Below are 18,338 nucleotides of genomic sequence, written 5' to 3'. Positions count from 1 at the left end.
TTATTACTTATATATTTTATTAATTATAATAATTATAAAAGCATAATATACCAACGTAGTGTAGTCATATATTAACAATATACGCAAGATATTTATAAATTATAAATTATTATCAATCTATCGCGGACCGTCATAGGCGTGCGCAGGATTTTGAATCGGGTGCCGCATACATTTTTCACCAGCCCTACAGAACAATAAGCAGCCCACTTATTTCCCTCATTATGATTATATTATGTAGTACATATAAAGTAAAGCCAGGTTATGCCAGCCGTGTTGTAACGAGACAAAACGCAACCACCTATATTCACGTATTACTAGCGTGCCCCGTGGTCTAACACTACAAAAGGAACCGTCGACGCCGCCTACCGTCGCGCCGCCGATTGGACCAAAATGCAACTACCAGACGCAGATGCCCCGTAAGAAGCGCCAATAACACACACCAGGTGGCAGTTAAGAGGTATCGTTTTGGAAATCGCCATCGATCATTATTAATTAATGTATTTACCATATTATATTTGTTAACTTATATAGGTACCTAATATAAAAATTAAATATGAGAACCACTCAAAAGGAAACTAAACACCTATGGTAGTAATACTTTAGTATAGGTGTGTGGAATTAGTTATAAGTTAATAATAATAATAATATGTTCATGATAATATAAAAATATTTATACATAATATACTTTTATTTATGTGATTTTGCATTAGTTACACAATTTTTAATGTTATGCAGTAAATTTACAAAAATTTAACAAATTCTCATAAGTTGATTCACCATACTTTATTATATTATTAGACAATTTCTGATTAACACCATCTAATATGGATAAACAATCGTGTTTTTCTAAATTGGGATTGTGTTCTTTTTCAATCTGCATACTTTCTGTTTCTGTTGAACTTTTAGATTCTGAACGAAGTGATGAATGTATTGATTTTACAATGATGTGTGTTTTTTTTTTTTTGTGTCTGTGTACAGCATAACTAGTCGAAATAATGCTCCAATTTCAACTATGGGGGAGGTTTCCGATGTAAAAGTGAATATCCTTGGTGCATTATAGAGGTAAAAAGTTAATATTTTCCAACAGTTTTCAAAAAAATGACGGAAAAACGGGAATTTTTACACAAATCCAGTTTTCGACCAAATCGATTTTTTTTTATGGTTGTAATTCAAAAACTAATTGCTGAAAATACTTGAAATTTTCACCAAATGTTAATGTCAGTGGTATCTGTATATAGTTAAATTTTCAAACTTACGACTTTTTTTGAGTTATTTATAGACCACTGAAATTTTCGATTTTTTTTTAAAGTGTCGATAAAAAATTGTTGGATGACCAAAAAGTTTTGAAAATTTAATACAAGGTTCCTTATGAGTTGTTTTTATTGTAGCTAAAAAAATTAAAAATCGTTAGACACAATTTTTTTTTATAAGCGTTTATAGTTCAAATTTTTACGAAATCTGTCGAAAACGCGAAAATTTGCAAGTAATTTTGAAGTTGAAAAATCATAAAATTTTTTTCTTTTATAACTAAGTTTTGAAAATTTTGTACAAGGTTCTCCATACATTTTTCTTCAAATATCTGTAAAAAAAACTACCGGATTCAGACAAAAAATTTTATGAGTGTTTGAAATTTAAATTTTTACAAAACCGCGTTAAATAACAGTTTAGCCTCAATCGATTTTTGATATTTGTTATAATTCAAAAAGTATAAGTCGTAGATACTTGAAAATTTTACCAGTTATTAAGATTCGCGTTTTCTTTACGTGATTTAAATTTCAAAATATTTTGACTTTTTTTGAGCTACTTATAGACAACTGCAATTTTCAATTTTTCTGAAAAAATTTTTTTGGCCCTATCAAAATACTTGAAAATTTAATACAAAGTTCCTCATAAGTTATTCTTATAGTGATAAAAAAATTATAAGAATACATAGGCACAATTTTTTTTTATTAGCATTTGAAGTTCAAATATTTACAAAAATTCGTCAAAAGCATGAATATTTGCAAATTATTTGAAGTTGAAAAATCATAAATTTTTTTGTGTGTATAACTAAGGATTAAAAATACAACACTAAGTTTTCCATAGGTTTACCTTCAAGTATCTATAGAGAAAACTTGAAGCATCGTTATAGGAAAAATTTTAAGTGCGTTTGAATTTTAAATTTTAACGAACTAGCGTAACGATAACGATTTATCCTCAAATGATTTTAAATATTTGTTATTATTCAAAAAGTATAAGTCGTAGATACTTGAAAATTTTACCAGTTATTAAAATTCGCGTTTTCTTTACGTGATTTAACTTTCAAAATATTTTGACTTTTTTTGAGCTATAAATAGAAAACTGAAATTTTCAATTTTTCTGAATATTGTTTTTTTATGTGTCGATAAAATCTTTTTGGCCCTATCAAAATACTTGAAAATTTAATACAAAGTTCCTCATAAGTTATTCTTATAGTGATTAAAAAATTATAAGAATACATAGGCACATTTTTTTTTTATTAGCATTTGAAGTTCAAATATTGACAAAAATTCGTCAAAACTATGAATATTTGCAAATTATTTTGTAGGTATATTTCATAAAATGTTTGTATAAGAGTTGAAAATTTAATGCAAGGTTTTTCATAAGTTTAGCTTACAATTATTATAAAAGAACTTAAATTTTGGGGTATTCAGGCCATTAAAACATAAACCACCTTTTTCACCAACCTCTAGAAATTATATCCTAGGCTGACAAATCATCTTCGTTCAGAATCGTTTTTCGTATACAATGATAACTATCATTGGATTCAAATTCAACACTCCTATAATATATAATAATGATCCATACGGCACCTAATGTACAACAGAGCGGTACTTACTTGCCCGCTTTTTTTTATTTGGATCTTGATGAATGTCGTGAGATATAGGTGACTGTGTATGAATTACTTCTGCAGGTAATAAGCCCTCATAAAATGTCTTATTTGGTACTTTTTCACCTAATGCCAGTTTTGCTATTAAGTATTTGTCTTCTATGGTTACTGGAGGAAAGTTAACTCCAGTTTTATTAAAATATTTGTAAACTATACCTTGATGTTTACAAAATACCCCATGTATTCCAACTTAACATGAACAAATACCAATAGTAGGTTCAATACAATACATGAGCTGTTTATTTTCCTCACTTGGGATATAATACTCTTCATTTTCAACATATATTTCATCTTTTGAAGCATAGTCACAAAGTTTAATAATTTTTTCAAAATAATTACGTGCTGTGGGATTTCTATCATTTGAAAATTCTTGAAATTTCCTTCTATAATAATCTACTAATTTGGTGCAGCAAAAATCAACAATTGATACAACATTATAAGACTTAACTCTACACAGTACATTTTCTTTAAATATTCTTACAGAAACTTCACTAAAACTGTTAGTGTGATGGAACACGGTTATTACTATGTCCCCAAAAGAGCTGTGCACTCTAGATTAATTTTCATCGTATTCAAAATTTTCCGGGCTTTCGTAATATGTAGGTTTAAGAGTGCGCCACCGACCGGAACATGGTCGGAAAAATCAAAAATCACGAATAGATCGTCGTACCGCGGCCGTGCAGTCTTGGTACCCTGGGATGGTCGGACGGTTATTACTATGTCCCCGAAAGCTTTGTACAAAAGGAAATTATAAACGTTCGATAGGAAATTTTCCTGGCTCTCCGAATATATTGATTTAATGCGTCGCCACCTTCCGGAACATTGTCAAAAAAATTAAAAACGGCGCGGACCCTGGACGTTCAGTCGCTTATTGCTGTACAACCGAGACCCGTGTGCACTCTAGATTTATATTTAGCACGTAGAGAATTTTCCTGGCTTTCCGAATATAATATCAAATCGATTCGCCACCTTCCGGAACATTGTCAAATTATTAACCGCGTGCCCGCCAGTACCGAAAGATCGTATGCATCTAGGTACTTATAATATTATACACAGTATATTATATTATAATACTAAAATCAGTATTCACTGGGTGAATTACATGGCGCTATCTTGTGCTATAATGTAATTTAAGCGTATGGTGCCTTGAAAATAATAAACTGCAACCAGGCGTACAAGGTTTCTTATCACTAGGCGTCCGGAAAGATAGTCCCCTAGCTATGGTCCCCTAACTTCACACTCGTTCGCGTTGGGATAAAATCCGCCATCAATCACAATCACATGTGAGTATTGGTCGACCATATTTGTTTGTTTTCATTGTTTAAGGCCGACGGGCCTAGCCGCCAAAGGCTATTTATTATTATATTATTATTGTATTAATTTGTATTAAGTTCCTATTTATTTATTGTGTGCCGTATGGGCCACATATTTTCATTGTATTAATATATTCTATAGTGTTATTGTAGTCACTGCCGCTATAAGGTCAATAGTATTATTATTGTTAACAAAATTATTATAATACTAGCCGACCCGTCACAGCTTTGCCCGTGATTGGTTGTTTATTTTGCTTTTGGACCATGATTTTTTATTCAAATATTATTGTTTAATGTAATCGGCAAGTAAGTATAAAAAAACGGTTAATGAAAACGGATTGAAATTTTTCTAGCGTTATAAATGATAAAAATAAATACAGATAAAAAAGAAATTAACAGCAAGCATTAACGACATCAGTTCAAGTACCTTAAGGGATAACTGGTAAGGTTTGACGGAAATCACCAGCGAAAACAAATGTTATGCCACCCATAAACTTATTATTACACCTAAGATCTTTTAATGTTCGATCAATTGCTTCGATATGTGATCTGTGACTCCAAAAGGGCCATTTTTACGAATCGGACAAACGTATTCTGTATCAAATAATACATTTAACGGCAACTTGAAAGTCGAGTGAGCAGTTTTGTCGCCACTAAGGAGAGTTGCTGCTATACCAAATGAAGCTACTGCTAATGCAATTTTGCCCGAGGATCTAATTTGAGCCAACAAAAAATTAATTAGGAATGTTTTTCCTGTACCACCCGGAGCATCTAAAAAAAACTCTTCCTTGATGATTTATTACGCTTTCTGTAATAACATTAAAAGCATATTTTTGATCATTTACTAATTTTGGTAAATTAATTTTCTTGCTGGACGCAGTGACAGTTGTTGTTGTTTTTTTGCATCCAGATTCCGAACTTTTCTGGTGGATTTTCCTAAAATTGTGTTACATAAGCACCTTCTCTTGCGACCAATAGGAGGGAATCATCAGTGAAAAATGTTACAAAAACGGGGAAAATAATAATAATAAAAAAAAATTGTTACCATGGTTACCGAAAATAAAATAGTAATAATAATAATAATAGTCATCGGTATTTTTTATTTTTCATTGTATTTTTTTTTTTTAATTTTTCGTGCAACTTTCTTCACTTTTTCTTACATAAGAACCTTCTCCTGGCAATTACGACCCAAACAAAAAAGAATGAGCGAAATCGGTCCAGGCGTTCTCAATTGATGAAATGTTATAGATAGATGGCGTCTCTGTAATTTCATCACCACCTCTTCATATTTCTCTAACTCGATAACTTTCTCATAATTTTCGTCCGTAAGAACCTTCTCCTGGCAATTCCAAACAGTTGAAAAAAAAATTCAGCCAAATCGGTCCAGGGGTTGTTGAGTTATGCGCTTACCAACACATTTTGCGATTCATTTTTATATAAAGATTTTCTATTATAAATTGTTATTACACAATGTTCATATTATAAATTATTATTATACAAAGTTTCTATTATAAATTATTATTATACAAATGTTTCTATTATAAATTGTTATTACACAAATGTTTCTATTATAATTGTTATTACACAAATGTTTCTATTATAAATTATTATTAACAAATGTTTCTATTATAAATTATTATATACAAATGTTTCTATTATAAATTATTCTTATATCATTATATCATTTAGTTATATTATTTAAGGCGAACAAGCCAGCCTACTATTTTTATTTAAGCACTTGCCGCGCCAACAATAACATTATCATGAAGATTTTTTTTCATCAATTTTTTTAAGGCGATCAGAAGTTGTGCCATCCATGTCTTCAGAGGTTTTTCGATTTCATATTTGTTATATCAGTAATTTTTTTCATTCTTCTTATGGATTCTAAAAACACTAATAGTTTCAAATTTTAATTTTTTATTATTTATATTATGCAGTACTTTTATGATTTGTATTAGTTACAAAAAAGCAGTATTGTAGTTAATATTCTGTGAATTATTAAATTTTAAAATTATGTATATTTATATCTAGTATGAATAATACAAGTTTAATCAAACTATATAGCAAGAAATAATTTATTATTGAGTATGACTGTCATATTTTATTATCAAAATAAGTTATTGGTTAAAAAACAACGGATTAAAATTGTATCACTAATAAAATATGAATTACCGAATATAACTGCACAAGTTTGTAGAGTTGAAAATTGTTTTTCCCTTTAAAACCAATATAAGAGTAGAATGTAAGCAAATTATCATTGAATAACTTTTTCATTATTTTTCTAATTGTTTCTGACAAATTTTGTCCCATTAATCTTGATAATTCTGTGACCTGTAAAAAATCATATTATGTAATTTTTTTATTGAATACTATAAAAACTATGCTCTAGCTATTTAATTACCACAGTTTTTCTGTAAGCCAAATCAGTTTTTATTTTATCTTCCATTTTTTCCAACTCTTCATCACTTTCCATGGGGGTTAAGAATTCTTCATAATTACATTCTGTATAATCAATAATGGTTTGATTATTTATTAATTTATCTAATATTTTTTCTTGCATATTTGAAATCAATCAAGTCTTTCTTGTATATTCTTTATTCATACTTTATGGTGACTTGATTTCGGCTTACAATTTGTTTGAAAGCTATAAAAAGAACAAAATCTTTATTATACAGGTATCAAGGTATCATATTATATACTTATTCATTACAAATACGTACCCTTAAGTTCATTTTTTATATCAGAAGTATTTTCAGTTGAAGGTAAATAACAATCAATATTTTGTGGTGTTGTTTCATGAAGTATTGACTGGTATGCAATACTTGTGGCATAGAATGAGTCGATTTATTTATTTTTATAATTGAGTCATAATAATCAGCATTTAATTCATTATGATTAGAAGATGCATTTTGTGAAAATCTTTCTTGAGTCTGTTGTTATGAACGCCACCGCGTGTGCCTGTGATGTTCTGTTATATTTTATATTGTGTCTCTGGTTGTATCCGAAGACGACAATTTGTTGAAACCGTTCTCTGTGTAGCAGGTGTTAATTAAATGTTGCGGAATAGTTATTATTATAAGAATAGACGTTTTTGGATTTTAAATAAGAATATTACACTTTATTAGTTATTAAAATAATATAATTTATTCTATAAGCACACTACTTAACTCGAATGAGTCGGGTTCAAGACTAACTTGTCGACAAGACGAATACTATAGTCTTGTCGCTCATAAGCAAAAATATCTAAGATAAGACGCCTACATACAGGCGTTATTATATTCTGTACAACAAGCGTCTCTATAGTCTATATAGTGGTGGGCATATAACACCCCCCGGGTTAGACGGAAGATCATTATCCTACTTTTAAACAATTATTTTGGGTAATGATTTTCCTTTTCTTATACTAAGTTTTACTTGATTTTGTTCATTGTGTTCCGTCGAACTCGGTTGGTTTACATTGACATTTTTGATTTTCTTAAAATTAAATATTTTTCTTATTATGATAATTGACAGAATAATTATTAGTAAACAACATAGTATTATTAAACCAATAATATAATAATTCGTATAAATTAAAGATTGCTTATAATCTAAATTATCCTCTGGGATAGTGACTTCATTATCATCTTTATACTTTGAAAATACCACTTCTGGGGAAACAAATTCTTTAATTGTGTTAACATTATGTATATATTTAGTTAAGTTCATAGTTGGTATGAAGTCTGATTTTAATTCTGAATAAATTGTTCTAAACGGAATCATGCGATAACCCCCTGATATTGCGGAACATTGTTCGCTTAGTGATAATATTCCTGATCCAGTTAATACTTCTATAATTGAATCTTTATTTGAACACGTTAAAACTAGATTTTGGTTTGTTACCGTAAAAATCCACGAATTTGATGACATAAGTTTATGAAAAATCCCATGTTTAAATGAAGTGTATTTTATTTTGCAAAAATCTGCTAATTTTGTTATATCTGAATAAGAAATTAAATTTATTTCACATTCGTTTGATGTCACTACCCTTTTGGCTAAAAAATTCTTACAAATTTTAAAACGGTTTGTATCAATACACACTAATAATCGTTTTCGCTTAAGTTAATAAAATATTCCTGATCAATAGTTATTGCTATAAACTTAAACCTAGGTTGTATAAACATAAATCTATTATTTTCTAAATATACTGGGTTTGGTAGAACATTATATAGTTTATACATGTTACTTAATACTAAAGGAATCGTATTGATAAATACAATTAAGTCATTACTTTTAACGATTGTAGTTTGCATTATTCTATATAGTTCAGACATACCAGATACATCTAAGTTTACAGGAATGTTTAAGTCAGGTGAAAGATTTAATTTTATCAATTTAATTTCATCTAATAATTGATTTGATGATATTACTAAAGGGTGTAATTTCCCATACATAGCCGAATGTAAGATTTGAATAATTTTTCCTATTTCTAAAGCATATTGATTATACATTAATTTTAGATTTAAAATTTGATTTTCCAATATAATTTGATATTTTCATCACTAAATTCTTCTCGTTCTGTTACAATAAACCGACGAATTTTTCTTATGTTATTTTGTATTCTGTAGTTGCTTCAACAGTTGGTTTATTGATCATTATTGCATCATTAGTATTCGCAGGAGTAATTATTAATTTACTTTCTGCTAAATTTTGAGATTTCTGTCCGCTTTTTATCATTGTTCTGATATTTGAGTATAATTTATAAACATCATCTCTTTTTATAGACCCGAACAGAGTATATATCATTTCTTTTATACTGTTGGCTACATCACGTTTATGTTTCGAATGATCTTGTTCTTCAACTATTTGGACTAATTTGTTAGTCTCAAATTCAAATTCGTTCAAAACTATCTCTGATGTAGTCTTAAACAACGAACAAATTTCAGATGTATAAAATTTTTTTTTTAAGCATAAGAAACTGCATTCATTTGAAAAACTTTCGGTCGCTTCATTGCAAAGCGCTAGAGTTTCTTTCTGGAAATTTTTGATTTGTAAAAAATGTGCTTGATAAATGGATACATTTAAATATACTGCTATCTCCCAATTTGCAGCTGTTGTGTGCATGTCGGAGATGTAGTCGAAGTAAATTCCTGGTGATTCTTTTGCATACGAGATGTTGTACAAGGGTTCTGTTTTAATAAGAGATGCCATCATACATATTATTCTGAAACACCGTTATATATTATTTGACTACAGGTTTATAGCTTATATATATATATATTTTTTTTTTTTTTGAAAGTATTTAAATTTAATAATACAAGATGATATTATATTATCTTTTTTTTTTTTTTTATGGAAAACACAGTTTAAGTTCGTTAATGTGTATTTTCACTTCTTTTCGTTCTTTTTGTATTATGACATTTTCATTGTCTTCTAATTGAGTAACCAAGTACGGTCCAAGCCATTTAGGGCTTAATTTACCTTTCGGTTGGTGATTTTTTATCCAAACTCGATCTCCTACATTAAAGTTAATTTCATGTCGGTTTTGATCATATGTTTCTTTGGATTTTTCTTTACTTAATAATATGTTTTTCTAGATTGTTCGTGTGATTCTTGAAGTTTTTGTTTCAACTCGAAGACATAATCATCGTAGTTGTACCTCGGTTGAGGAGTTCTACTTAATGTATGTGGTATTGAGGCAGGGAATCCATATATTAATTCGTATGGTTGGTATTTGGTTGTTGTATGTACTGTCGTGTTGTATACAAACATTGCATACGGTACATAGTCATCCCAGTCATCAAGATGTTTATCGACATAATGTCGAAGGTAAGCGGCTAACGTTTGATGTGACCTTTCCAGTCCACCATTAGATTGAGGATGATATGGTGTCGTGTGTAGTTTGTCTATTTGCAATAGCTTACAACAGGCAGCAAATATTTTACCCATGAATTCCGTACCACAATCTGTTAAGATTGACTCCGGTATTCCATGTTGGCAAACAAAACCTTCAACAAATGCTTTCGATACCGTATTTGCATCATGAGATACTAACGGATATGCAGCAGAAAACTTCGTTAAATCGTCTTGTAGAGTCAATATATAATTATTTCCTTTTTTAGACGTAGTAATTGGTCCAACAATATCTAAGAATATACGTTCAAATGGTTTGGAAGATGTAGTTGTTATAACCATGGGCTGTTTGATGGTTTTATTAAGGGTTTTATTTCGCTGGCATGATTGACATGAGGATATAAAATTTTGTACATCTTTTTTCAATCCTTTCCATGTATGTTGTTGTTTTATTCTTTTGATTGTTCTGGAAATGCCTTGATGACCTCCTAGTGGTGAATTGTGAAATTCTTCGATAATCTTATATTTATCTTCTTCTGTATAGGTGTCATCAATAAACAATAGTATTTTGGTTTCAGAGCCTTTAAAATGGAATCGAATCATTGTGCGTATTTCAGACCAATCTAATTGATCCATTCCACACGATTCTTTTGGTAATGCAAGTTTTTTTATTTTATTCGAATCGCAGAAAGTTCGTAAATTTTTTAAAGTTAAAAACATGTTTTCATTAGAAGGCTTCTGCCAATGTTTTTCTTTTGTTATTAGGTAAAGAATAGTTCTTCCATTTACTTGTAAAGAAGCTATTTCTGTTACCGGTTTATTTTGATTTTTTAGCTGTTTAATTTGACCATATTTTCTTCTAAATTCGAGACCTATCCCTTTTTGCATACAAAAATCCTGAGAAACACAATGTCCTAATGCATATTCATCAGCGGCATCGAATAAATTACCTGCTGTTTCAGTAACATTATTGTTTATAATGATACGTTGGGATATTTCTTCAAGAAATTTCTGATATTCGCTAGTCGATTGAGTCGTAATTTCCGTCGTAGTAGATACTGCTATTCTGCTAAGAGCATCAGCATTTGTGTTCTGAACTCCTGGTTTATAAATGACTGAATAGTCATATTCTTCTAGCAGAAGTCGCCATCTAGTAAGACGAGCGCCTGGATCTTTAACTCCAAACATCCAAGATAGAGGTTTGTGATCCGTTATAATGTTAAATTTTCGACCGTAGATGTAAGGACGAAATTGTTTAACCGACCAGATTATTGCCAACAGCTCCTTTTCAGTAGTATTATAATTTATTTCAGCTTTATTTAATGTGCGCGATGCATAGGAAATTGGTAAGTCTGATCCAATGTTTCCTTGTGATAATATTCCTCCTATAGCACAATTACTGGCATCTGTTGTAATATTGAAAGGTCGAGAAAAGTCAGGGAATTGAAGTATTGGTTCCTTGGTCAATATGGTTCTGAATGTTTGAAATGCGTCCTCACAAGCATCCGTCCATATAAATTGTTGATCCTTCTTTAGTAAAGATGTTAATGGTTTTGATATTTTACTGAAATCTTTGATAAATTTTCGATAATATCCTATTAATCCAAGAAATGATTTTAGCTCTTTAGCATTTGTTGGAGTGCAGTAATTAGCTACACACGATATTTTTTTTGGATCTGGTTTTATGCCTTCATCAGTTATCAAGTGACCAAGATAACTTACTTCTTTACTTAAGAATAGACATTTCAGTGGTTGAAGTTGCAAATGATATTTACGGAATCTTTTAAATACGTCTCGTAAGTTATTTTCGTGATCTTTAATAGATGTTCCAATAACGATTACATCATCCAGGTAAACAAAAGATTTCACACCGTTGAGACCAATAAGTACTTGGTTCATAAGTCTTTGAAAAGTTGCCGGAGCTCCTTTTAGTAGAAAACACATCCTGTTGAATTCAAAATGGCCCTTTTCGGTGCTAAAACCTGTTTTTTGTCTGTCTTCTGGTCGCATTGGAATTTGGTGGTATATTTTGCATTTCCCAATTGATCCAAGATTGTATTGACATCTAGCATTGGGAAAGCATCTCCCACAGTAAGGTTGTTTAATTTCCGGAAATCAACTACAACTCTGTATTTTTGTCCACCTGAGTCATCGATCTTCTTTGGCACTACTAGTAATGGAGCATTCCATGGGCTATCACTAGGTCCAATTATTCCATCTTTCTCCAATTTTTCAATTTGGTTATCTATTTCCTCTTTCTGTGAGTATGGAAGTCTATAAGGTCGTTGATAGATGGGTTGCGTTGTTCCTGGTGTTCTTATTTCGTGATATACAGCATCTGTACATGTAATTTTATCTCCTTCGAGAAAAAATATATCAGAAAATTCACTGCATAATTCTTCGATGGATACTTTTTCTTCAAGATTCATATGATCTGTTTTGAGTAAATTCTTTAGAAGTTGAATCCTATTTTGTTCATTTTTTGTAACCTTATCAGTGTGTACAAAATGTTTTATCGATTCTTCATTTATTATTTCGTGTGATAACTCTGTCAGTTTTGGTATGGGTACCACAATCTGAGTTTCTGTTGGGTTAATTATACTTATAAGAATCTGATGATTTTTTACTTGATTTAATATATTTCCACATATTATTTCATTATTTATATTTTGAGCGTAAACTAGTATGCTCTGATGTTCTTGAATTTGTAAATCTGACACATCTACTGGAATAATTGCTTCACATCTAGCTGGAATAGTTGTGACGTCATCTAATGTTGATGTAATTTCTCCTTTTCCCACGTCGATGACAATTTGATTTTCCGTTAAAAATGGTTTTCCCAAAATACCATCACCTATAATTGGAAAATTTGTCGGAACTACATGAAATTCACTTTCGGAAGATTGATTTCCATTTATGACTGTCAACATTGTAAATCCCATAGTCTTAACTGTTTGATCATTTATTCCTTGTAGCATGAATATTTTTGTGTCTGATACTTGAACATCATCATGAAGAGCATCTAGTTTTATTAAATTAAGATCAGCCCCTGTGTCTACAAGTAGCTTTACGATCTTTTTTGTACATTGTGGAATTTTATATAAAGCATGATTATCAATTAATTTGATTCTGAATGACAAGGTTCTTGCAGGTTTAAGGCTATAGTTTTTAATGTTTTGACCGATTGGTTGCCCGAGCCACTCGGTCTTGGCCCGTTTCCCGAAGACTGTCCGTTGGATTTATTTGTTTTTTTCTTTTTGTAACATACATCTTCGGAGTGTCCCGGCTTGTTACAATAAGTACATGTTATCTTTTTCACATCTTTATTATTTTGATTTGAATGTACTTTTGATTGAATATTTTGTTGGCCAGTATCTTGACTGCGATTTCCATATCTACATTGATTTGTAAAATGATTATTACGATTGCAAATTTCGCAATACTTATGATTGTTATTTCTGCCTTGGTTTCCTCCTTTAAGTATTCGTTGAGTCTCTTTTGATGATTGATAAATTTTCTGCTCTTCAAGACTTGCCTTCATCGCATCTTCCAGTGTTTCAAAGTTTCTTGATTTAATCACTGTTCTTAAATGAGGTAATAATCCTTCTACGTACGTCGTTAAAGTAATTTCTTTTATATATGTACGTATTGCTGTGGCATCTGTGGTTGATTTTCCCTTTGTGCTCACATTACATAATTCGTTGAGTAGATTTTCAACCTTTGTAGAGTAGTCATGAACTGACTCTCCTTGAGACTGTCTTGTTGATGTAAGTTCAAGTTGTAGATATCCTGGTGTACGTTTAGCACAAAAATTTGATTCGAGTAAATGTTTAAGTCCTGCCCAATCTTCTACATCGCGATGTTGAGTTATCGCAAAAGCTTTTTTACTTAATTTTGTACGAATAGCTTGTAACAAAACTGGCTTTATGCTGTTATCGACATTAGACATTACGAAATCACATGCACTAAGATAAGGATAAATATCGGTGAATCTTCACCATTGAAAAAAGGAACCAATTTAATGGCTGTTTCTAATGAAAGAACTGTATTGTTCATTTTGGAAATGGTACACGAATTATCCACCCCCAAAAATGTTAAACCGAGTAGTTCGGTATTTTTATTTAATTGTTTTGGTGTGTTTTCTTCACCTATTTGATCCGAAGGTACTGAAGTTGAAATATTTCCCTTAGTATCAGCGAATAATGATTCTAAACTTCTAGATTTCCTATGGTATCTTTTATTTTTGTGAGTTCGTGACCTAGTATTTGGGCCAGTATATTTTAAATTACTGTCAAAGTTATTTGATATAGGAGTATTATAATCTTTATTTACTGTAGATGTATCTGGGCTCCTATCACTGCTACTATTATCACTACTTGATTGAGTAGACATACATTAAAAGTATTAGTTTGTTATTATAATGTATAATAACAACAAAACAAAATGATAATAATTAAAAAAAAAATAAAAAAGAATTACAATTATGTTACTATGTCAGTAGGTCAAAATAAAAAATAAAAAATAATTTTATCCTATTATTCAAGTAAGTGATAATAATCTTATTATAATATAAAAATATTTGTGTTTATTTTTTTTTTACTTACAATACGACGGTCTTAGTAATTACTCCGAACTGCATAATAATTGACTTCTTTGACAGACTATCTGGATCCCTTGTTGAACTCGCCACGACTCTCGGTGTCGTTCCCACGTAGTCTTCAAGTTATTTCGTTTGAAGTTCTACGCTCCGAAACCGGTATGCGCGGAGACCACAATGGTGGGTTTTGTTTAATTTGAACGATTAATTAATTTCTGTTTACTAATTAATCGATGTAGACGAGATGTAGTGTAGCTTATCGTGCGAATTCGCGTATTTTTATTGACAATACGCGTCGATTGTGTATTTATAATGACCGATAAAATATGGTGATTCCGTTTTTTACGTAGGTGGTATAAAATAAGTAGCACCTCTTATGATGTAGTTGTAGATACGTGTGACGTAAATATCGGGAACTATAGAATAGTTTCTTCGCCAATTTTAGGTAAAAGCGCCTCCGTGTGAATATATTCACTCGTATTTACTTCTTTTACAATAATTATTTAAATATAACACTCACTAGACAGAATTTCTTTCAAAAGAAATGAAAATGAAAACGGCTACCGCTGCCACCAATGTTATGAACGCCACCGCGTGTGCCTGTGATGTTCTGTTATATTTTATATTGTGTCTCTGGTTGTATCCGAAGACGACAATTTGTTGAAACCGTTCTCTGTGTAGCAGGTGTTAATTAAATGTTGCGGAATAGTTATTATTATAAGAATAGACGTTTTTGGATTTTAAATAAGAATATTACACTTTATTAGTTATTAAAATAATATAATTTATTCTATAAGCACACTACTTAACTCGAATGAGTCGGGTTCAAGACTAACTTGTCGACAAGACGATACTATAGTCTTGTCGCTCATAAGCAAAAATATCTAAGATAAGACGCCTACATACAGGCGTTATTATATTCTGTACACAAGCGTCTCTATAGTCTATAGTGGTGGGCATATAACACTGTGTCCAATTGGTTATCATATCTAGTTCATAGACTTCATATCTACAAATAAAACAAAATAGTATTAATAATATAATATAATAATATCTTATAATTATATACTCGTGTCACAATGTTTGTCCTCAATGGACTCCGAACTACTGAACGGATTTTGATAAAAATTGGTAACCATTTAAATATGGTCCAACTTAAAATATAGAATAGTTTTTTTTCAATATGTATTATTAAATAATATGTACTCAAACAGGAATATTGAGATTTACGATAGAAATTTTTGTTTATAAATGGTTGCTATGGGGGTTATAAGATTTGAGAATAATATTTATTCATTTGTGGTTGCTATGGTAATATATAAAATTAATATAATGAATTACGGATTTTGATAACATTTGGTAACCATTTAATAATATGAATATAATAGAATATAATATAATTCCTCCTATTGATCGCAGGAAAATGTGCTTATGTAATACAATTTTAGGAAAATACACCAGAAAAGTTCGGAATCTGGGTGTAAAAAAACAACAACAACTGTCACTGCAGTTGTTCAGCAAGAAAACAAACTATATTAAGGTCGCTATTGATTATGATTGAATATAATAGTTATAGACCTGATGTTATATTTTGTTAAAACCATAACAACAAAAATAAGAATTAGCGAAATAAGTCAATGGCCACAGTAAATTTAAAATTCACAGCAATAGTTAAATTTAAATTAAATGAAACTTGCCAATCGCGTGAATGCACGTTGTGACTACAATAACCTTGATTATTTTTTTGCCAGACGCATCATCGTCGAGCTGGACGCTCTCATCGGATTTTAGTGCGTTAAGGTTGGGTTAGGATTATGTATTAATTGATTAATATAATCCACCGTACTATGTCAAACTTGGTATAACTTTGATATTTATTAGAGTTAAATCATACACTTACATACAAACAGCACTAGGTCCGCGATCTACCGCAGATAAATTGCCTACCTGATAAATGATAATATACTTCAGCAGTTCAGCGAATCAGAATTTTTATTCCAGGCAACAGAAAACTTAAGATAAATCTAGAACATAATCCACCGAATATTAAATAATGAATTGAACAAAGTTTGAGTCATATAGAGTTGGTATATTTAACGAGCAAGATAAATATTAGTTAGTAACATTATAAACATAGATCATTCTTATATTAATTATTTTGAAAATAGTGCTGGGATAATACACAATATAGTTTGGTGTATCACATAGTACATAGGTATTTAAATGCAATTTTAATATAAAATGTTCATAATAACCATATTTATATGTTTTATTAAATTTTCTCATACATAATAACACTAATACATGGCCTACGAAAATGCAAAAAAAACCAACTAATGCGCGGGCAACGCCGTGTCGGGACAGCTTGATTATAATATATATATTTAATATACATTTTTTTACAGCAATAGACTAACATAACAAGTTATACTAAGTTTTATTGTTTTACCAACAGGCAACAATACAAAAACCACGAGATGGCACATTATTGTATTTTACCCACTGTAGTAAAAAAAAAAAAATGACATAACTTTGAAACTTAAGTGTTAGAAATTATAAAATTCTTATACACATCTCGCGGGGTCCGCAATCTACCACGTGTGGATTGCCTACATGATAATATACTGCTCTCATAATCATAAGAGAGTCTCACGGCAACGGTAAGCAGAATGACTATAATATTATGACTTGAGTAACTCACTGACTGATAAACGTAGAGCCTGAACAATGATAGATCGATGCTTACAATTTACACGGTACATTCGTAAAATCGTATCACAAATTTAGTGTGTAATAATAAAGCATTTTACAAAATTCGCATATTAAAGTGGTGCTTTCACAAGATTTTTGAGAATCAAAACAGTCAACGAAAATGTCTAAGTTTTGAACACCGTTAAACCGAATAGTAAATAACAAATTAATCAAAATTCGAATCTATATATATAGAATTTGCATTTTTAACGGGCAACGAAGTGCACGGGGTCAGCTAGTATTAATATAAATTTGATATAAATAAGAAGAGGTTTCATGGTAATTAAATTAAAGTGTGATTAATACCAACATAACTGAGATAATTACATTTTTTTTAAATTTACATCTACAATCATATTTACCTTCTAAATCAATATCATCTTGAATCAAGCAAGGAGTTGGAAGTTTTGATTTTTTGAGTAACGATTCATCAGCACTAGGAGACCAACATATCTTATCCTAACCTAACCTAACCTAACCTTTCTTCTTGTTTTTCTTGAACTTTTATCATCATAGTCATTTGATGATAGTTCTGATGTTTCTTGTGCTCTCAAAACTTTTGTATGAGCTTCAGATAAACTTACTGGAACAATTAATATTTAATCAAATTTTAGTATAAAAGTAAATTAAATGTTTTTTATTCCTAAGATATAGTATATTGAAGATAATATGTATAACCAATTATATACTAATATTTACCAATATTTTTAGATAAAGCCCGTGCACTATAATTATCAAACTGTATTTCATTTGGAGTGATACGTCTATTTATAAATTTCTTGGCATTTAAATTTTTTTTTGGCCAAGAACAAAAACCATCATTGTACCAAAAGTCAGGTACTACATCAACAGAATTGTCAGATTCGAAACATACAACGGTCCACATTTTTCTAAAAAATACATAAATGTATGATGAAAATATTAAATATTTAAGTTA

General features: G+C 30.3%; 1 protein-coding gene across 1 annotated transcript; it reads right to left on the bottom strand.

Moving 5' to 3' along the window:
- Positions 1 to 5,967: 5,967 nt before the first annotated feature.
- On the bottom strand, positions 5,968 to 6,787 carry LOC126554531 (uncharacterized). Its single transcript, XM_050209595.1, has 3 exons — positions 6,623 to 6,787; positions 6,394 to 6,552; positions 5,968 to 6,114 (listed from the first exon to the last, which is right to left on the bottom strand). Exons 1-3 carry the CDS (start codon positions 6,779 to 6,781, stop codon positions 6,106 to 6,108), a joined length of 327 nt encoding a protein of 108 aa, XP_050065552.1. The 5' UTR covers positions 6,782 to 6,787; the 3' UTR covers positions 5,968 to 6,105.
- Between the last annotated feature and the right edge of the window lie 11,551 nt (positions 6,788 to 18,338).

This window comes from Aphis gossypii, unplaced genomic scaffold, assembly GCF_020184175.1.
Source record: "Aphis gossypii isolate Hap1 unplaced genomic scaffold, ASM2018417v2 Contig00533, whole genome shotgun sequence".
NCBI lineage: Eukaryota > Metazoa > Arthropoda > Insecta > Hemiptera > Aphididae > Aphis > Aphis gossypii.
The sequence above is the reverse complement of the archived record's forward strand: the minus strand, read 5'-3'. Positions and strand labels throughout refer to the sequence as shown.

Bases quoted from the DNA above. Each gene is read 5' to 3' on its own strand.
- LOC126554531 (XM_050209595.1), bottom strand. From the start codon at position 6,781: ATGCAAGAAAAAATATTAGATAAATTAATAAATAATCAAACCATTATT. The intron at 6,553-6,622 runs GTAATTAAATAG...GATTTTTTACAG, and splicing joins TGGCTTACAGAAAAACTGTG to GTCACAGAATTATCAAGATT.